The 20697-nt window shown below is 38.9% G+C and overlaps 1 protein-coding gene across 1 annotated transcript in view; it reads right to left on the reverse strand.

The window, feature by feature from the left end:
- SYTL5 (synaptotagmin like 5) overlaps positions 1-20697 on the reverse strand; it is a 265631-nt gene that overhangs the window by 101575 nt on the left and 143359 nt on the right. The window contains exon 3 of the mRNA XM_061136176.1: positions 17141-17620. Coding sequence (XP_060992159.1) covers positions 17141-17259 — 119 coding nt within the window. The 5' untranslated portion in view covers positions 17260-17620. The remainder of the gene's footprint in view (positions 1-17140; positions 17621-20697) is intronic.

Raw genomic sequence — 20697 nt, forward strand, 5'->3', positions numbered from 1 at the left:
CATCACCAGTTGCCAGAGCTTGCTCAAACTCATGTCCATCGAGTCGGTGATGCCATCCAACCTTCTCCTCCTGCCTTTAATCTTTCCCAGCATCAGGGTCTTTTCCAATGAGTCAGTTCTTCACATCAGGTGGCCAAAGTATTGGAGTTTAAATTTCAGCATCAGTCCTTCCAATGAATATTCAAGACTGATTTCCCTTAGGGTTCACTGGTTGGAACTTGTTGCAGTCCAAGCGACTCTCAAGAGTCTTCTCCAATTCCACAGTTCAAAAGCATCAATTCTTCTGCATTCAGCTTTCTTTATGGTCCAACTATCACAACCATGTATGACTACTGAAAAAACCATAGCTTTGACTAGATGGACCTTTGTAGGCAAAGTAATGTCTCTGCTTTTTAATATGCTGCCTAGGTTGGTCATAGCTTTACTTCTAAGGAGCAAATGTCCTTTAACTTCATGGCTGCAGTCACCATCTGCAGTGATTCTGGAGCCCAGAAAAATAAAGTCTCTCCCTGTTTCCATTGTTTCTCCATATATTTGCCATGGAGTGATGGGACCAGATGCAATGATCTTAGTTCTTTGAATGTTGAGTTTTAAGAAGCTCTTTCATTCTCCTCTTTCACTTTCATCAGGAGGCTCTTTAGTTTCTCTTCACTTTCTGCCATAAAGGTGGTATTGGCTGTGTATCTAAGGTTATTGAAATATTTCTCCCAACAATCTTGATTCCAGCTTGTGCTTCATCCAGCCCAGCATTTTGCATGATGTACTCTGTATATAAGTTAAATAAGCAGGGTGACAATATACAGCCTTGATATACTCCTTTCCTGATTTGGAACCAGTCTGTTGTTCTATGTCCAGTTCTAAGTGTTGCTTCTTGACCTGCATACAGATTTTTCAGGAGGCATGTGAGGTAGTCTGGTATTCCCATCTCTTGAAGAATTTTCCACAGTTTGGTGTGATCTACACAGTCAAAGGCTTTAGCATAGTCAATAAAGCAGATGTTTTGCTGGAATTCTCCTGCTTTTTCAATGATCTAATGGATGTTGGCAATTTGATCTCTGGTATCTCTGCCTTTTCTAAATCCAGCTTGAACATCTGGAAGTTCATGGTTCACATACTGGTGAAGTCCGACTTGGAGCATTTTGAGCATTACTTTGCTAGTGTGTGAGATGAGTGCAATTGTGCAATAGTTTGAACATTCTTTAGCATTGCCTTTGTTTGGGATTGGAATGAAAACTGACCTGTTCCAGTCCTGTGCCACTGCTGTGTTTTCCAGATTTGCTGGCATATTGAATGTACCATTTTCACAGCATAATCTTTTTTTTTTTTTTTTCTTTTTTAATTTTTATTATTATTATTTTTTTTTTCCCAGTGGGTTTTGTCATACATTGATATGAATCAGCCATGGATTTACATGTATTCCCAATCCCGAAATATCTCAACTGAAATTTCATCACCTCCACTAGCTTTGTTCATAGTGATGCTTTCTAAAGCCCATTTGACTTCACATTCCAGAATGTCTGGCTCTAGGTGAGTGATCACATCATCATGGTTATCTAGGTCATGAAAATATCTTTTGTATGGTTCTTCTCTGTATTCTTGCCACCTCTTCTTCATATCATCTGCTTCTGTTAGGCCCATACCATTTTTGTCCTTTATTGTGCCCATCTTTGCATGAAATTTGACTATGTGGATCACAACAAACTGTGAAAAATTCTTAAAGAGATGGGAATACCAGACCACCTTCTTTGCCTCCTGAGAAAACTGTATGCAGGTAAAGAAGCAACAGTTGGAACTGGACATAGATCAACAGACTGCTCCAAATTGGGAAAGGAGTACATCAAGGCTGAATATAGTCACCTTGCTTATTTTACTTATATGCAGAGTACATCATGTGAAATGCTGGGCTGGATGAAAAACAAGCTGGAATCAAGATTGCTGGGAGAAATATCAATAACCTCAGACATGCAGATGACACTCTCCTAATAGCAGAAAGCAAAGAAGAACTAAAGAGCCTCTTGATGAAAGTGAAAGAAGAGAGTGAAAAAGCTGGCTTATAACTCAACATTCAAGGGAGAGAACAAGACGGTGGAGGAGTAGGTGGACATGGAGTAGGGCAAAGGAACTAGGGGGAAAAACAGGAGTGTTAGCAGCACTGGACCTGCCCTCGGCAGGTGGGGGAACTGAAGCAGGGGTCCAATCCCCACATCAGGGCAACTGTCTGAGTCAGAGGAGAAACATTTAAGGCTGAGAGTGAAACAGCTGATCTGTGGTAGCATAAATGGAATGAGAATCAGACAGTCCTTGCCACAGCCATACATATCCCAGATGGTGCAGTGGCTGGGAGCTGAAGTTTATGGATTGTGGAGCAATCCCCGGGCAAGGGCTACTGTTGACCTCGGACAGACAGATCGAGGGGATGTGGGAGAAGAGATTGTGGTGGGAAATGCCTGTGGAGGAAAGCCAGGCAGCCATGGTAGTAGAGTCACACATAGCGGGTGGAGTTATCACCATAGCCTCTCCCCACTGACACACCAGCATTAGCAATAGAGAGGCTGGCCCATCAAATGCCTGATGCACTGAACTACAGAGTAGGACCCCACCCAAGGTGCCCCTCTAAGTGCCTGATGCGCTGATCTACAGAGTAGGACCCCAGCCGGGGAGCCCCTCTATGTGCCTCATGCAATGAACAACAGAGAAGGACCCCAGGCAAGGAAGCCCTCTAAGTGCTTGAATGGGCAGAGCTATGGAGAAAGACTGGTCAAAGAGGCCTTCTGATTGCCAACTACAAGATGCTTAAAAAAAGACTCTGATAGGGTCATAACTACTGCAGCAGAGGCAGCCCATGTCCCTACACACTTGGCGCTGCCAGGGTTCCCGCAAGCCAAGCAGCTACACCACCTTCAAACTCAACACTAACTGGGGCAGAGCTGCCACAGGCAAAAAAAATCTTGTGCCTATGCTCACAGGGTCACTTCAGGTAGTGTCCCAACTCTTTGTGACCCTGTAGACTGTGGCCTGCCAGGCTTCTCTGTCAGGGACAGGGGTACTGCAGGCAAGAATACTGGAGCATATTGGCCAATAGTGGTTGCCATACCCTTCTAGAACACTATATTTCCTGCTGCCCTAGCCACCAACTCCCCTGAGTACCTAGTGCTGCCAGAACTCCTGCGACCCAAGCAGCTGCCCAACCTCCACACCTGGCCCTCAGAGGGGCAAACCCAGGTCCTCTAAGGCAGCCTCAGGAGCAAACCCCAGTGAATGACCCACATGCAGAGGTGGAAATGAAACCACAATTGAAACCCAGGTGCAGTGTGACTAAGGAAAAAGACCCAAAACCTTCCCACCAGCTGTATAAGCTGCAGACTCAATGCACACGATCAACTAGGCAGACTCTGTGTCTATGGAATATATAAAAGGTCACTGAGAACTCCCACAAAAGAAAACACACTAGTTCTGATACCTGTGGACATTGGAGGCAAGAACACAGAGTAGGACATTAGAATATGAGCTGCCCCTACAGCAGGTCTAGAGATCAACACAGTGCTAGAGGGCATCCTAGGGAGGTGAGGTTGACTGTGACTCCCATAGAGGGAAAGGATTCAGACAGCAGTGACTCAAGAAAAACATTTATTATTCTTGTGTTTTGACTTGTTCTGTAGATTCTTTTGGATTTTTCTTTTTTTTCTTTATCCCCACCCCCTCCCCCCGTTGCAGTTGTCAATTTTATTGGCACTATAAAATCTAATTAAGCTTTTGAGCTTTTTTTTTCTCAGTCACATTTTTTATTGTTGTTATAAACCTCTGGCTCTATGTTGGGCTTTTGCAGTTCTGGGGAGGTTTTTTTTTTCTTTTCTCTTTTTTTATTTTTAATTTTTTTAACCTTTTATTATTTTTATACATTTATTCCTTTGTTTGATTTTCCTACTCTTCTTTTTCCCTTGCAGTTAATCTTTAATGTATATAAACCTTCTTCATCTACCTCTATTTAACTTTGCATATCTATTCTTTCTTTTCTTTCTTACCTTCCCTCTCAACATATTTCTTAGTTTTATTTTCATTGTTTTATTCCCCAATTGGCAGCTCGTTTTAGCTTTGTTTTCCAGTTTGTGCTTTAGTTAGTTTTGCTCAAGTAGATATAATTTTTGGTTTCCTTTGTTTGCCAGGTCAATCTATTGTACTTTATTTTTGTTGGACTGTTTTGATTTTGCTTATGGGTGTATATGTGTATAATCAGTCACACTTTTCATTGTTGTCATAAACCTCTGCCTCTACATTGGGCTTCTGCAGTTCTGTAGAGTTTTCCTTTTTTATTTATTCCATTTTTTTTTCTTTTCTCATTTTATAACTTTAACTTTTAATTTTTTTAAAGCTATTCTATCTCTTCTACATTTATTCCTTTGTTTGCCTCTTCCTAATCTTCTTTCCCCCTTGTAGTTAATCATTAACATATATAAATCTTCTTCATCTACCTCTATTTAACTATGCATATCTATTCTTGCTTTCTTTTCTTTCTTTCCTTTCAACATATTTGTTAGTTTTGTTTTCATTGCTTTATTCTGCACTTGGCACTTTGCTTTAGTCTTGTTTTCCAGTTTGTGCTTTAGTTAGTTTTGTTCTTAACTGGTAAATATAATTTTTTATTTCCTTTGTTCACTGGGTCAATCTATTGTACTTTATATTTGTTGGACTGTTCTGACTTTGTTCGTGGGTGTATATGTATATGTGTATATTCCAATATTTTAATTACTATTTGCCTGAGTTTGTAACTGCCATTTGTCTGGGGTTCATCTTTGGTTTCTCATTTTTGGATATTTGTTTTAATCTCACTTAATGCCATAATAAACCATTTATGGAATCTTCATTTCTGACCAGAAATCAAGCCCTGAGCCTTTGGAGCAGGAGAACTGACTCCAAGACCCTAGACTACCAGAGAACTAACCCTAGTGGGTATCAAGTAGTGAGAACTCACACAAAGAAACCACTGGAATACAAAACCCAGTATCACCCAACCACCAATAACACCTTGTACAGGACACCTCATCTAAACAACAAAGAAAACAAAAATACAAGCCAAATCATCAGCAGACAGGATTACCACCTCACTCAGCCTGGCCCATCAGAGGAAAAACAGACAAACAACAAAACAAAAACTCAGCACAAATCTCATGCTATAAGAAGCTTACACGAACCACTGGAACAATCTTAGGAGGGCAGAAATGAAAAGGAAGAAAGAATTCAACCTTGAAACCTGGGAAAAGGAGTCCTAAAACACAGTAAGTTTAAAAAAATAGTGAAAAGGCAGAGAAATACTACACAAATGAAGGGAAAAACTAGAAACACAGAAGTCCAAATAAATGAAGAGGAAATAGGTAAACTACCTGAAAAATAATTCAGAATAATGATAGTAAAGATGATCCAAAACCTTGAAAGCAAAATGGAAAAAATGCAAGAATCAATTAACAAAAACACAGATGAATTAAAGAATAAACAAGAGACAAACAACACAATTACTGAAATTAAAAATACACTAGAAGGAATCAATAGCTGAATATCTGAAGCAGATGAATGAATCAGTGAGCTGGAAGATAAAATGGTGGGAAAAACTTACGAAGAGCAGAATAAAGTAAAAAGAATGAAACAGAGGATAGTCTCAGAGACCTTTGGGACAATATCAAATGCACCAATATTCAAATTACAGGGGTCCCAGAAGAAGAAGAGAAAAAGGGTATGAGAAAATATTTCAAGAGATTATAGCTGAAAATTTCCCCAACACGGAAAAGGAAATAGTCAATCAAGTCCAAGAGGCACAAAGAGTCCCACACAGGATAAACCCAAGGAGAAACACACCAAGACACACACTAATCAAACTAACCAAGACTTAACACAAAGAAATAATAAAAGTAGCAAGGGAGGAGCAACAAGTAACATACAAGGGAAATCCCATATGCTTAACAGCTGATCTCTCAGCAGGAACTCTGCAGGCCAGAAGGGAATGGCAGGATATATTTAAAGTACTGAAAGGGAAAAATCTACAACCAAGATTACTGTACCCAGCATGGATCTCATTCAAAATTGATGGAGAAATAAAAAGCTTTTCAGACAAGCAAAAGTTAAGAGAATTCAGTAGCAACAAACCAGTTTTAGAACAAATGTTAAAGGAACTTATATAGTCAAGAAATAGAAGAGAAGAAAAAAGATCTACAAAATCAACCCCAAACAATTAAGAAAATGGAAAGAGGAACATATATATCAATAATTACTTTAAATGTAAATGGATTAAATGCTCCAACCAAAAGACACAGACTGGCTGAATGGATGTGAAAACAAAACCCATATATATGCTATCTACAAGAAACCCACTTCAGACCTAAAGACTCATATAAACTGAAAGTGAGAGGATGGAAAAATATATTCCTTGCAAATGGGAAGCAAAACAGAGCTGGAGTAGCAATTCTCATATCAGACAAAATAGACCTTAAAATAAAGAATATAACAAGAGATAAGGAAGGACACTACATAATGATCAAGGGATCAATCCAAGAGGAAGACATAACAATTGTAAATATCTATGCATCCAACATAGGTACACGTCAATACATGAGACAAACACTAACAGACATAAAAGGAGAAACTGACAGTAACACAATAATAGTAGGAGACTTTAACACGCCACTCACATCAAGGGACAGATCATCAAAACAGAAAATCAATAAGGAAACACAAATCTTAAATGATACATTCGATGAGATGGATTTCATTGATATCTTCAGGACATTCCATCCAGTGCAGAAGAATCCACCTTTCTCTCAAGTGCACGTGGAACATTATCTAAGGTAGACCACATCTTGGGTCACAAATCAAACCTCAGTAAATTTAAGAAATTTGAAATTGTATCAAGTATCTTCTCCAACCACAACACTATGAAACTGGATATCAATTACAAGAAAAAACTGTCAGAAACACAAACACATGGAGATTAAAAAACATGTTTCTACATAACCAACAGGTTACTGAAGAAATCAAAAGGGAAATCAAAAAGTTTCTAGAAACAAATGACAATGAAAACATGACAACGCAAAACCTATGGGATGCAGCAAAAGCAGTCCTAAGAGGGAAGTTAATAGCAATACAATCCTACCTCAAGAAACAAGAAAAACATCAAATAGCAACACAAATTCAGCAACACATCAAAAAGCTCATACACCGTGATCAAGTTGGGTTTATTCCAGGGATGCAAGGATTCTTCAATATACACAAATCAAACAATGTGATACACCATATTAACAAATTGAAAGATGAAAATGATCTTTTAAGATCATTTTTATCATAAATTTATGATCAAAATCATTTATGATCATCTTTTATGATCATCTTAATAGATGCAGAAAAAGCCTTTGACAAAATTCAGCACCCATTTATGATTAAAACTCTTCAAAAAATGGGCATAGAAGGAACCTACCTCAACATAGTAAAGGCCATATATGATAAGCCTACAGAAAACATTATTCTCAATGATGAAAAACTGAAAGCATTCCCTCTGAGATCAGGAACAAGACAAGGGTGTCCACTTTCACCACTATTATTCAGCATAGTTCTGGAAGTGCTAACTACAGCAATCAGAGAAGAAAAAGAAATAAAAAGAATCCAGATCAGAAAAGAAGAAGTAAAGCTCTCACTGTTTGCAGATGGCATGATACTGTACATAGAAAACCCTGAAGATGGTATCAGAAAATTACTAGAGCTAATCAGTAAATTTAGCAAAGTTGCAGGATACAGAATCAATACACAGAAATCACCTGCATTTCTATACACTAACAATGAAAAATCAGAAAGAGAAATTAAGGAATCAATCCCATTCACCATTGCAACAAAAAGAATTAAATATCTAGGAATAAACTTACCTAAGGAGACAAAAGAACTGTACACAGAAAATTATAAGACACTAATGAAAGAAATCAAAGATGACATAAACAGATGGAGAGATATTCCATGTTCCCAGGTAGGAAGAATTAATATTATGAAAATGACTATACTACCAAATGAAATCTACAGATTCAACATGATCCCTGTATCAAATGACGAATGGCATTTTTCACAGAACTAGAACAAAAAATTTCACAATTCATATGGAAACACAAAAGACCCCAAATAGCCAAAGCAGTCTTGAGAAAGAAGAATGGACCTGGAGGAATCAATCTTCCTGACTTCAGACTAAACTACAAAGCTACAGTCATCAAGACAGTATGGTACTGGCACAAAAACAGAAATATAGACCAATGGAACAAGATAGAAAGCCCAGAAATAAACCCATGCACCTATGAGTAGCTTATTTTTGACAAAGGAGGCAAGAATATACAATGGGGCAAAGACAGCCTCTTCAATAAATGGTGCTGGGAAAACTGGTCAGCTACATGCAGAAGAATGAAATTAGAACACTTCCTAACAGCATACACAAAGAGAAACTAAAAATGGATTAAAGATCTAAATGTAAGACCAGAAACTACAAAACTCTTAGAGGAAAACATAGGCAGAACACTCAAAGACATAAATCAAAGTAAGATCCTCTATGACCCACCTCCTAGAGTAATGGAAATAAAAACAAAAGTAAACAAGTGGGACCTGATTAAACTTAAATGCTTTTGCACCGCAAAGGAAACTGTAAGCGAAGTGAAACGACAACCCTCAGAATGGGAGAAAATAATAGCAAATGAAACAACTGACAAAGGATTAATTTCCAAAATATACAATCAGCTCATACAACTCAAAACCAGACAAACCAAAACAAACAACCCAATCAAAAAGTGGGAAAAAGATCTAAACAGACATTTCTCCAAAGAAAACATACAGATAGCTAACAAACACATGAAAAGATCCTCAACATCGCTCATTATTAGAGAAATGCAAATCAAAACTACAATGAGATATCACCTCACACCAGTCAGAATGGCCATCATCAAAAAGTCTACAAACAATAAATGCTGGAGAGGGTGTGGAGAAAAGGGAACAGTCTTGCACTGTTGGTGGGAATGTAAATTGATACAGCCACTATGGAACAGTATAGAGATTCCTTAAAAAACTAGGAATAAAACCACCATATGACCCAGCAATCTGACTCCTAGGCATATACCCTGAGAAAACCAGGGTTGAAAGAGACACATGTATCCCATTGTTTATTGCAGCACTATTTACAATAGCTAGAACATGGAAGCAACCCAGATGTCCATCGACAGATGAATGGGTAAAGAAGTTGTGGTACATACACACAATGGACTATTACTCAGCCATAAAAGGGAATGCATTTCAGTCAGTTCTGATTAAGTGGATAAACCTAGAACCTATTATAAAGAGTGAAGTGAGTCAAAAAGAGAAAGATAAACATTGTATTCTAATGCACATATACAGAATCTAGAAAAATGGTACTGAATAATTTATTTACAGGGCAGCAATAGGCAAACAGGCATAGAGAATAGAGTTATGGACATGGGGAGAGGGAAAGAGAGGGTGAGATGTATGGAAGTGTACTGTGGAAACTTAATTACCATATGTAAAATAAATAGCCAATGAGAATTTGCTGTATGGCTCAGGAAACTCAAACAGGGGCTCTGTATCAACCTAGAGGGGTGGGATGGAGAGGGAGATAGGAGGTTCAAAAGGGAGGGGATATATGTATACCTACGGCTGATTCATGTTGAGGTTTGACAGAAAACTACAAAATTCTGTAAAGCAATTATCATTCAATAAAAAAATAAAATAAAACCTCAACATTCAAAAACTAAGATTATGGCATCTGATGCAATCCTTCATGGCAAATAGATGGTGGAAAAATTGAAACAGTGACAGACTTTATTTTCTTGGGCTCCAAAATAATTGCAGACGGTGACTGCAGTCGTGAAATTAAAAGATACTTGCTCCTTGGAAGAAAAGCTATGATAAACCTAGACAGCATGTTAAAAATCAGATTACTTTGCTGAAAAAGGTTTATAGAGTCAAAGCTATGGTTTTTCCAGTAATCATATACAGATGTGAGAGGTGGACTATAAAGGAGGCTGAACAAAGAACTGACACTTTCTAACTGTGGTGCTGGAGAAGACACTTAGTCTCTTGGATAGCAAGGATATCAAGCCAGTCAATCCTAAAGGAAATCATCCCTGAATATTCATTGAAAGGATTGATGCTGAAGTTCCAGTACTTTGGCCACCTGATGTGAAGGGTCAACTCCATGGAAAAGAGCCTGATCCTTGGAAAGATTGATGGCAGGAGAAGAAGGGTGTGACGGAGAATGAGATGGTTGGATGGCATCGCTGACTCAATTTTAGGAGTTTGCACAAACTCTGGGAGATAGTGAAGGACAGTGAAATCTGGCATATTGCATCCCCTTGGGTCGCACAGAGTCAGACACGACTAAGCAACTGAACAACAACAATAAAGTTAAAGAATACAAAATTACATATATAATATGGTCCCAATTATGTGAACATTACATGTATACACATAAAATAACAGAAAAGAAATGCAAAAGTGGAAATTATCTCTATGAAGAGGGTCCCATGTGAGTTTTTAAAGTTAATATTGTATGTTTTTTCTAATTTTCTGTCATAAACATTATTTCCATAATAAAAAGTCTATCAGAAGATGCTAAATATTCCTTTAATTGTGAATTAAGAATTTATAATATAAAACTACTGTAGTTATTGATGCCCTCTATAGATCTCAGTGCATTAAGTTTAGAAACCTAAAACAGTCCTTTGCCATGTAAAAGTTGTATCAATTTTAGACATTTGTATGAAATGTTTACTGGATACGCTTAATTATTCTGCAAAGAAATAATGATTAGAAATTTTATTAAATACATGTTAGCCTATTCTTATTATAGAGTTAAATCGCTAACTCCTATTACTGCTGCTGCTGCTGCTAAGTCGCTTCAGTCGTGTCCGACTCTGTGTGACCCCATAGACGGCAGCCAACCAGGCTCCCCCGTCCCTGGGATTCTCCAGGCAAGAACACTGGAGTGGGTTGCCATTTCCTCCTCCAATGCATGAAAGTGAAAAGTGAAAGTGAAGTCGCTCAGTCGTGTCCGACTCTTCGCGACCCCTTAGACTACAGCCTACCAGCTGTCCACGGGATTTTCCAGGCAAGAGTACTGGAGTGGGTTGCCATTGCCTTCTCTGAACTCCTATTACTATAGGAACCTTAATATTAACTTCATATAAAATGGTCTTATTCCTGAAAACTAAAATGTCAGAGGTAGCATTTTTGTTAGTGAAGGTTTCATATGCATTTACCTAGGGGGAAAAAATGCACATTTCCCCTGGAATACAGTTAGTATTTGCTTAATTAAATCTTTCCTTATGAACTGACCTAACTGTGGAAGATGAATTCATTCTCCCAGCCCTGACATCCTACCCTATGACATTCAGCCGTGTTGTAGACTACATGGGCTAAAAGGGAATGGCACCTTCCTAGATGTGAGTGCAAATGAATCTCTGCTGCCTACGGTCATGCCCTCTACACCAAATCTGGCTACAGACAGTCTGCAAGGAAAGGAAAGGATAATGAAAGAGGAATTCAGAGAATAAGCAAAGAGATGTACACAACTGACTCTTGAACAATACAGGTTTGAACTGCACAGGTCCACTTATATGCAAATTTCTTCTATAGTAAATACTACAGTATTACATAATCTATGGTTCGTTGAATCCTCAGAGGTAGAACTGTGGATAAAAGGGCCAACTGTAAGTTATACTCCAATTTTTGGCTATATGGACAGTTGTTGTTATTCAGTCGCTAAGTCATATCCAGGTCTTTGTGACTCCATGGACTGCAGAATGCAAGGCGTTCATGTCCTCCACTATCTCCCAGAGTTTGCTCAAAATCATCGAGTCAATGATACCATCCAACCATCGCATCTTTTGCTGTTCCCTTTTCCTCCTGCCTTTAATCTTTCCCAACATCAGCATCTTTTCCAATGAGCCAGTTCTTTACATCAGGTGGCCAAAGTATTGGAGTCCTTCCAATGAATATTCAGAACTGATTCCTTTAGGATTGACTGGTTTGATATCCTTGCTGTCCAAGTAACTCTCAGGAGTCTTCTCCAGCGCCACAGTTCGAAAGCATCAACTCTTCAGTGCTCAGCCTTCTTTACAGTCCAGCTCTCACATCCTCACATGACTACTGGAAAATCCATAGCTTTGAAAATAGAGACTCTAGTTGGCAAAGTGATGTCTTCAGTTTTTAACAGGGAGGTTGAGAACCCCTAACCCCTGCACTGTTTAAGAGTCAACTGTGTGTGTATTAAGACATATACACACACATATATATTCATTCACATATACGCATATATGAATACATACATATCTACATAGGTAACAATTATTTCAAACAAAAACAATATCCAGTCTGACAAGTGTAATTATTTAGAGAATCTATGGTTTGAAATGTCATCAAATATCAGGTATTTGTGGCCCTGTGCCTATGATAAGACTTCCAATATGAATCACTTGAAGGAAAATGGTATAGAATCAAAATTAACTTAGTTTCCCTATGTGTGTGTATATGTTGGAATTAATAAGGCATTTAGTGAGAAAACCCCTAAGGTTTTAAATTCATTTAAGGCAGAGTCAGATTTTTTCCCCCAGGTCTCTGTGACTCACTAAGAGTTTGGGTTCTATTAGAGAACAAGGATGTTCATGCTGAGAGTTTCTGTTAATCTATTAAGAAGCTTTGTGGCAATTCTATTTAATACTAGGAATAAAACAAGATGTTTACCAAACTAAAAGTCCACTCCAATAGTTCTCCTGGTGTTTAATGGGAACAGTGTGTCTTTAGGCATTTGAGAAGGTCAAACCAATTTTGTTCTTAGTGTCAATGATAAGATTTGAAAAAACAAAGAGCCCAACAGATCAAACATTTGTAAAGTATTAAGAAGATACTATTGTTTGGCACTTACTGGTTGCCCTTACTTCCTGGGTGAATGGGTAATTCTTGAAATCCCTTCAAATCTATTTGAACCAAATATTTAGCTTTTCTGAAGGATTCCAAACAGCTAATTTAAATGCACTCTCCCCTTTTGTCTCTGCATCCTCCTCTTTCTTCCACCATTGTGCTGGAAAATGATGGAATCAAACACTTAAAGTCAAAGCCATAAGATTCCCAGGTTGGGCACTGCGGTCTTTTGATGACACTAATTCCTATTTGCTTGGTGGCCCATCTCAGCTGAGCTCCCTATGTGGAACACGTCATTATGTGCTTGCACTTTGGTTTTCAACCAGCATAAAGGATAGAACCACATAAGGAACTCCTGTCAGTGTTTATTGTATAAGAGCAACACTTCAATAAAAGTTGTATTATATACTATACAGCTTGTAGGTCAGAGCTGTCAGTAAATACCAGGCTAAAAAAAGGTTTTCTGTTCTGTTGCATTTCTCTGACAGCTATTAGTAAAGCTGTGGATGGGCTTTCAACAGGATCAGAATAGGTGCAGTTCCGCAAAAGCATCAAAGCATAGGGGGAAAGGAAGCAATAATTCAATGAGAGAACATGGGCTCTGATCTTTACCAGCTGGACAAATGATTTAATCTAAGGTTAAGTTGTCACAGATCTAAAAGCTAATGTTCAGTTGCTATAAGATATTATGGAAGGGGGCTTCAATGGGCAAATAAGCCCATGCACCACAACTACTGAAGCCTGTGCTCCATAGAACCTGTGCTCAGCAATAAGAGAAGTCACTGTAATAAGAAGCTCATGCACCACAAGAGTAGCCCCTACTCACCGCAATTAGAGAAAGATCACACAGCAATGAAGACCTGGAACTCTCCAAAATAAATAAATAAAATTTCCAAAGAAAATCTCCTAGAGGTGGAAGGACTCTGTCAAACCATCTAACCTGTCAAACAGAAGCCTTATGTTAGCTCTTCTGTGAAACCATTCCTTCACTTTCTATCTTATTCATCATAACTTACTTATTCCTCCAGACTCCCACAAAGCACCAAGACACACCATTGTAGCTTAGTGAAAACAATAGGCTGTAATAGCTAGCATCAATGTTTACTGTTACAACAAAATCTGCCACACCATACATTCTTTGTGTTGATGATTTTGGAGGATATAGAAGAAAATGAACTAAGTTCACTGCCTGGTCTGACCAATCTCCTGGTTGGGTTTTTGAGGAACTAACCTGGAGATGTAGATAACCGTGCACGTGATTTATGAACTGCTCTCAGGAGGAACCTGTGAGGGAGAAGGGCAGAAGGGAGTAGGGGAAGGAGGAAAGGGAAGAGAGGAGAGGCTAGGAAGGGTGTGACTTTTAGTGACAGGCCAGTCTCAGCATGATCCCATGGGGAGCTCTGAAGCAGAAGTTGCATTGCAACCTATCTGCAGGGCAGGAATAGAGACAGAGACCTAAAGAATGGACTTGTGAAAATGGGGATTGACATATATACACTAGCATGTGTAAAATAGAATGTTAGTGGGAACCTGTTGTATAGCACAGGGAGCTTAGCTCAGTACTCTGTGATGACCTCGATGAGTGAGGTGGCAGGGGTGGGGGGGGTGCAGTGGAAGGAAGGCTCAAGGTGGGGGGATATATGTATACATATAGCTGATTCACATTGATGTACAATAGAAGTTAACACAGCATTGTAAAGCAATAATCATCCAATAAAAATTTGGGGGGGAAAGTAGTTGTATTGCAGAGTCTGGAGGCAAGAGGTTTCTATACCCATGAGTCATTGGCTTGGGGCAACCCAGTGGGGACAAAAATGCAAGTTTATCTTGTACATGTGGCTCTTTACACCTATGGGCTACTCCAGCCACCCAAAGGTGGCTCCAAAGAAGGTGGAAAGTGCCAGTCTTTAGAAGTAAAGCACGTGGAAATTGGGAGATGAGAGCACAAATCCAGCAAAGGGACTGAAAAGGACTGGAGTGATGGTGTTCACAACAACTCATAAGATCAAGGGCAACACAAACCAACATTAAGCCCTATTGATTTTGGCCAGCCATTATTAAGTGCTTACTGTAAGTCAGTCTTGTTCTAGGCTCTTGGTAATATTACCTTATTTAATCCTTACAACAAGCTCATGAGGTAGCTACTGTTATTGTTTCTGTTCTGTCAAGTGAGGAACCTAGATCTATACAGGCAACTAGTCTAAAGTGATGATAAGACTTCATGGTGTAACTAAGATTTGAATCCACAAACGGAGATGGGTGATTTGACAGCAATGTACTCTAAACACCACATGACCCACTTTGGCATGGCTTCTCAATACAGGAATCTGTGAAGAGAGACAGAGCCTGACTCATTTTGTCTGGGCTCCTATCTTGATAGCTCACAATAAAATGAGACAGAGCATCTAACATAGTCAGTGCAGCAAAAAACTGCACTAAATATCAGACAGTGTTGTTATTAAGGAAGGGAATGACATCGCCTCTTTCAAAAAAATCTCTTTTCTATAATAATATCTCTTAGGTCTGTAAAAGTCTTTCTTCTGCTGTCCTCCCAGTGTTTAAAGAGCCAGGGAATCAACGTTTATTCTTGATAGCTCTATTGTATATTACATGATTTGACCAAATTTCCATTACAGAGAATAAGGAAAGAAGGCAAGGTAAGATAGAGAAAAAGAGGGAGTATACGAGATCATTACTAAAAATTGCTGAGAATGACAGGAACAAATATTCTGAACAAAGTCCTGTTCACTGTACTTCAGTCTTTCCTGGGATCTGATTATTAAATTGCTTTTTTTCTGAACAGAGTGATTTTTAATTCTCCAGAGAATGTTATCAATAACTGCTTAGTACCCCGTCTCCCACAAACAACCATAAACAATAGAACTTTTTCAGTGCCATTAGAAAATTTAGTCACTTTTCAAGACTGGACTATCAATGCCAAAAATACCATTTTGGAATTCTTTAAAATCATTATTAACTGGATTTCACTGCCACCTGAATTCTAGGCATAGAAAAAGTGCAGCATATTTCATCAAAATCTTTAAGATTAGCTGAATGCCTTAGAATAATGAAAATAAAAACTCTGAGCTCTTCATTATGAAACAAGCATCAGTCAAGAATATTTCAATGTCTTTCCAATTCTAAGCATCCTAGTTCCTCTAGGCACATTGAATATTTTTGCAACATGTAAGGGTAATCTTATGATGTGTTTTCTCAAGTAAAATAAACATAAGCTTCTGATTACAGTTTTCAGAGATACTCGATACACAAAACTACACGTTACACAGTAGACAGTGACTGAGGAAGGAACTCTGCTTATTTCTGTCCCTCTACTCAGGGGTGAGACGTAATAACCAAATACATTTAACAAGCAAGACAGATCAGGCAGCAACCAATCATAATGCATGTAGTAACCAATCAGAATGATGCTGTGATCATTGGGGAACTGATGATGTAACCAATCAGAATGGATGCTGGCTGAAACACAGATGAGGCCACACCTAGGGATTCAGCTAAATATCAACCCTGCCTACAACCCATGCAAAACTCAATTCTGCCCACATTGCTCAACTTTCCTCACACAGAAACTTATTTCAAGAAATTCAGGTGATTTCTGGGATACAATGGGAACTTCTCAGTTTCCAGATACCCTTCCTATCACAGCTCTGGTCAATACAAATTTCCACTAAGATTGACCGAAGAAAGAGACACAAATAAATAATAGATAAAAATTACTGTGCACTGAAGTACCATTACCTTTACTTACACATTACTACACATTACCTTCCTTAATCTTTGCAACAACCCTATAAGATGAGTGCTATACTTAGCCCTGCTGTTTTGATGAGCAAACCAAGGTGTAGAGAAGTTGAGTCACTGATTAAGGTCACACACCTAGTACATTCCAGGGCTGGTACTCAAACCCGGGCAGTCCTTCCACTTAACTACAAGTTATGATGTCACTGGCAAATGAACATCCTCATCAACGCCATATTTACCACTCAATTCCAACCTTCTTTCTGGCTAAATGACAAAGTGGCAAAGATGTTTTCTAATATTTATGCTATTGTTTGGAATCCAGGAAGACACTGACCTATACTGGTCTCCAGTGTGGTTGGAGTTGCCCCAATTCCAATCTAAATTGCTTCCAACAAACGGAATGCAGTCAAGGAAGGCAGACAAGATAAAAGAATATTACCTTATTCTCTTGTCCTCTATTTTTTTCAAATATTCATCTCTCTTTAGGACTCCCAGAATCATCTCCTTCTCATGATCTAATAAAAATGACAGGTTGATGAACTCAGAGTTCTTAGACATGGTATTTCAGCAGTAGCTCTGGGTGGCAGTTGTTGAATTTTCCAGGTAAATTGATACCCACAGTTCTTAAGGTCCCCGTGAATAACTCAAGAGTCACTCAGTTGCTTGATGAACAGAAGTTTTTAGAAGGTCTCTGAAGATCTGCTGATGGTAGGTAAGGATTCTTCCAGGCAACACAGAAAACAAGCTCCACTGGGATTACATTTCAAGAAAGTCATTATTGTTTTAACTGAAAAGATCTCCAAAGCCTTCGCTTTGATATACAGTCCAAGGGCAGCTGAGTTCCCCTAATGATGCTCACTGTTACTCCAGGAAGCTACAGAGCAGAAAACAGATCTGCTGGGACGGAATCCAGAAAATACTGCAAAGGTGGAAAGAACAAAGAAAAGAAAAATTAATTAGGCAATTTTCCCCAAAGCACTTGTAAGTGTGTCTAGTATTCAAAACAGTGATGTACCTAACTCAAACACCACTTTTCAATATGTAAACATGCGTTGATGATGTATCTATTGTATTTACTACAGCATCAAAGAGTTACTTATATTTAGGTGATTCCACGTTCTCTATGTCAATTCAGTTTCTTCCATTATAATGAGCTTCCTCTACCAGCCAGATCCTGTCACCACCCTTACAGCTGACCCATGGGTGAACTGGGTCACTAGGACAGCCTGGACTGTCCACAACAGGACAGGTCCCTTAAGTGCCTCCATCCTGCCCTCCCTTCCTCTCCCCAAAACTAGAACCCCAACATAAGAAAGCACTACTGACAAAACAAATACAAACCAGTGCTGCACGTATCAACCTAAATTTCTCTCACAAACATAATGTGGAATGAAAACATGTGCAGAAGAATTCATGCAGAATAATATTAACAGCTTATGCATGAAGGAAATAATTTTCAAAGACATTATATCTAGTTTAAGACCACATACATTTGGAGTATAAATACAAGGAAATTCATGGGAAATTCAGAAATGCAATCAGAGAACACAGGAACTTCAACTACTGGGTGACGTTTTATTCTCAATATAGGTTTATATCTTATGACGTACGTGGTTGTGAATTATACCAGATCTGTATTACATACTGCAAGATAGTTATTTTAAGACTCCCATTTTGTCAACATAAACTCACCAGGCCCTCTCCTTCATATTAATTCTTGAGCACATTCTTTCACTGGCTTGGTACCTCGGTTCTCTCTGTGCATCCCCTTAAGAATGATAGCTCTTAGCATGCCCTACTGGGTTTTGGGATTTGGCATCATCCCACGACAATGTTCCTTAGCCTCCCTCTAGGTCTCTGAACTACAATCTACATGCATGTGACACTTGGTTTAGTTGATTCTAGCCAGATTTCCAAGTGCAACTAGATACTTACTCCTAGACTGCTTTGGGGTCTCCCAGTTACAAGTTCAGATTGACCTCAAATTCTCAGATCTGAAAGGACAGGCTCCAGTCCAGGGCCTCTTTAACTTTCCAAAGTCCCCATGTGTTTGTTCTCTGCATAGTATAATGAAAACAGAACTTTGCTGAAATGACCTAGAACTGAACTGCTTCCCACAGAACACGAGCGATTCCACTTGGGGGAAACTGACCAGATCACAGTGAGTGTAGTAGACTCTTAAAATATACTGCAGGCGTTTAACCCATTTCCAAAGTCCTAGAGGCTGTAAGGCTCAGAGGATGCCAAGATTGACATGAAGAGGAAATAACAAGGTTAAGAGTAAATGGAGCTCATCAGCAAGGTTTGGGCTTTTTAAAATTTTTTTAATATGGTGGCACTAGTGGTAAAGACTTCACCTGTCAATGCAGGAGACACAAGAAGTGTGGGTTTGATCCCTGGGTCAGGAAGACCCCCTGGAGAAGTAAATAGCAACCCATTCCAGTATTCTTGCCTGGGAAATCTCGTGGACGGAGGAACCTGGTGGGCTACAATCCATGGGGTCACAAAGAGTCCAACACAACTAAGAAACTGAGGACATGGCTGATTTACAATGTCATGTTAGATTCAGGGGTATGGCACAATGATTTTGTGTGTGTGTGTGTGTGTGTGTGTATTTCATATTATTTTACCATACAGGTTATTGCAAAATATTGAGTAGAATTCCATGCACTATATAATAGGTCCTTGTTAAGTTATCCATTTTATATATAGTAGTGTTTATGATAATCCCATCCTTCTAATCAATGCCTATCTACCCTTCCCCTTTGGTAACCGAGTTTATTTACACAGCAGAAATAGACCCATAGACATAGAAAGGTTTGGTTTTTCCATCAGATGCAGTCTCTCTCACACAAATAGCACAGCTGTTGTTTCTGCCCCTTATGTGTCTCATCTATTTTCAGGTAAAAATAGGAAAATTACTTGGTAACTCAGATAATGAATATGTTATCATCACAGCCAGGTTCACTTAACACATACTGTGTATTTGCAATGTCAGATTTAGAATGTCCTATGTGACTCTTCAATAGAATTGTATTTAGAATTCATTCAGAAGGTTGGGAGCTATAAAAATGCTTGACCTGAGGCTTCTGATTATCCTTGCCTTGGGCTTAATTATATGCAAGTCTGCCTTCTAAAAGTCCAAAAGTCTACTCCTGAGGAGAAAAGAGGGAGGGGTGGAGTAACGCCATGGGGCTATCACGAGATGGTGACAGAGAAGATGGGAAATCAAACATAGATATAAGAAAACTGAAATTAGTCAGTGAGAGTTTAACGAAATTAGCCCTGAATGGATTTTTACCCATCTATACCTGGACTAATAGAAATGATTTATACATGAATGACCAAGGAGATCAGAAATAGCCAAAATTTTTTCAAGAAAATCAAGATGTTTCCTCCAGAAGGCAGGACGGGACTGTATCATTTAGTAACATGAAATCAAAATGCTGGGCACCCAGTCCTTTCAGAAAACACAGGATGGAGAAGAGGAGACAATGAGCATGGAACGAGACAGAGGAGATCCAGAGAGCTACATGCTGATGGTACCCAGCCAGACTCACACCCAAGCAGAAGTATTTGGGCCCCAAAGTGAAAATTAACTATTTGTTCCCAATAGTACATGCTCCATGTTGGGTGATGAAGACTCAGTCTGGCAAATTTTCATATAATCAATACCTCAAAGCAGACAACTATTTCACTCTTGCTTGAATTTAACTTTCTTCTGGAGACTTCTGGTTGCAGTTGGCTTCCCCTAGAGCTCTCCCTTCAAGAAATGGATGTCCTGGTCCTCCCAATGGAACCTTCTGTGTCTAGTTTAGTTTGAACTTACGTCTGATCTGCTTTCTGTATGCTAACCAAATCACATTTCTGAACCCTTGGAGGACCAGCATCTGGGCTGTGATTAATTTACTTAAGTAGGTACCATTTTGGTATTATTTATTTATTTTTTGGCTGTGCCACACAGCATGTGGGATCTCAGTTCCCAGACCAGGGTTC

Source organism: Dama dama, chromosome X, assembly GCF_033118175.1.
Source record: "Dama dama isolate Ldn47 chromosome X, ASM3311817v1, whole genome shotgun sequence".
Classification (NCBI taxonomy): Eukaryota; Metazoa; Chordata; class Mammalia; order Artiodactyla; family Cervidae; genus Dama; species Dama dama.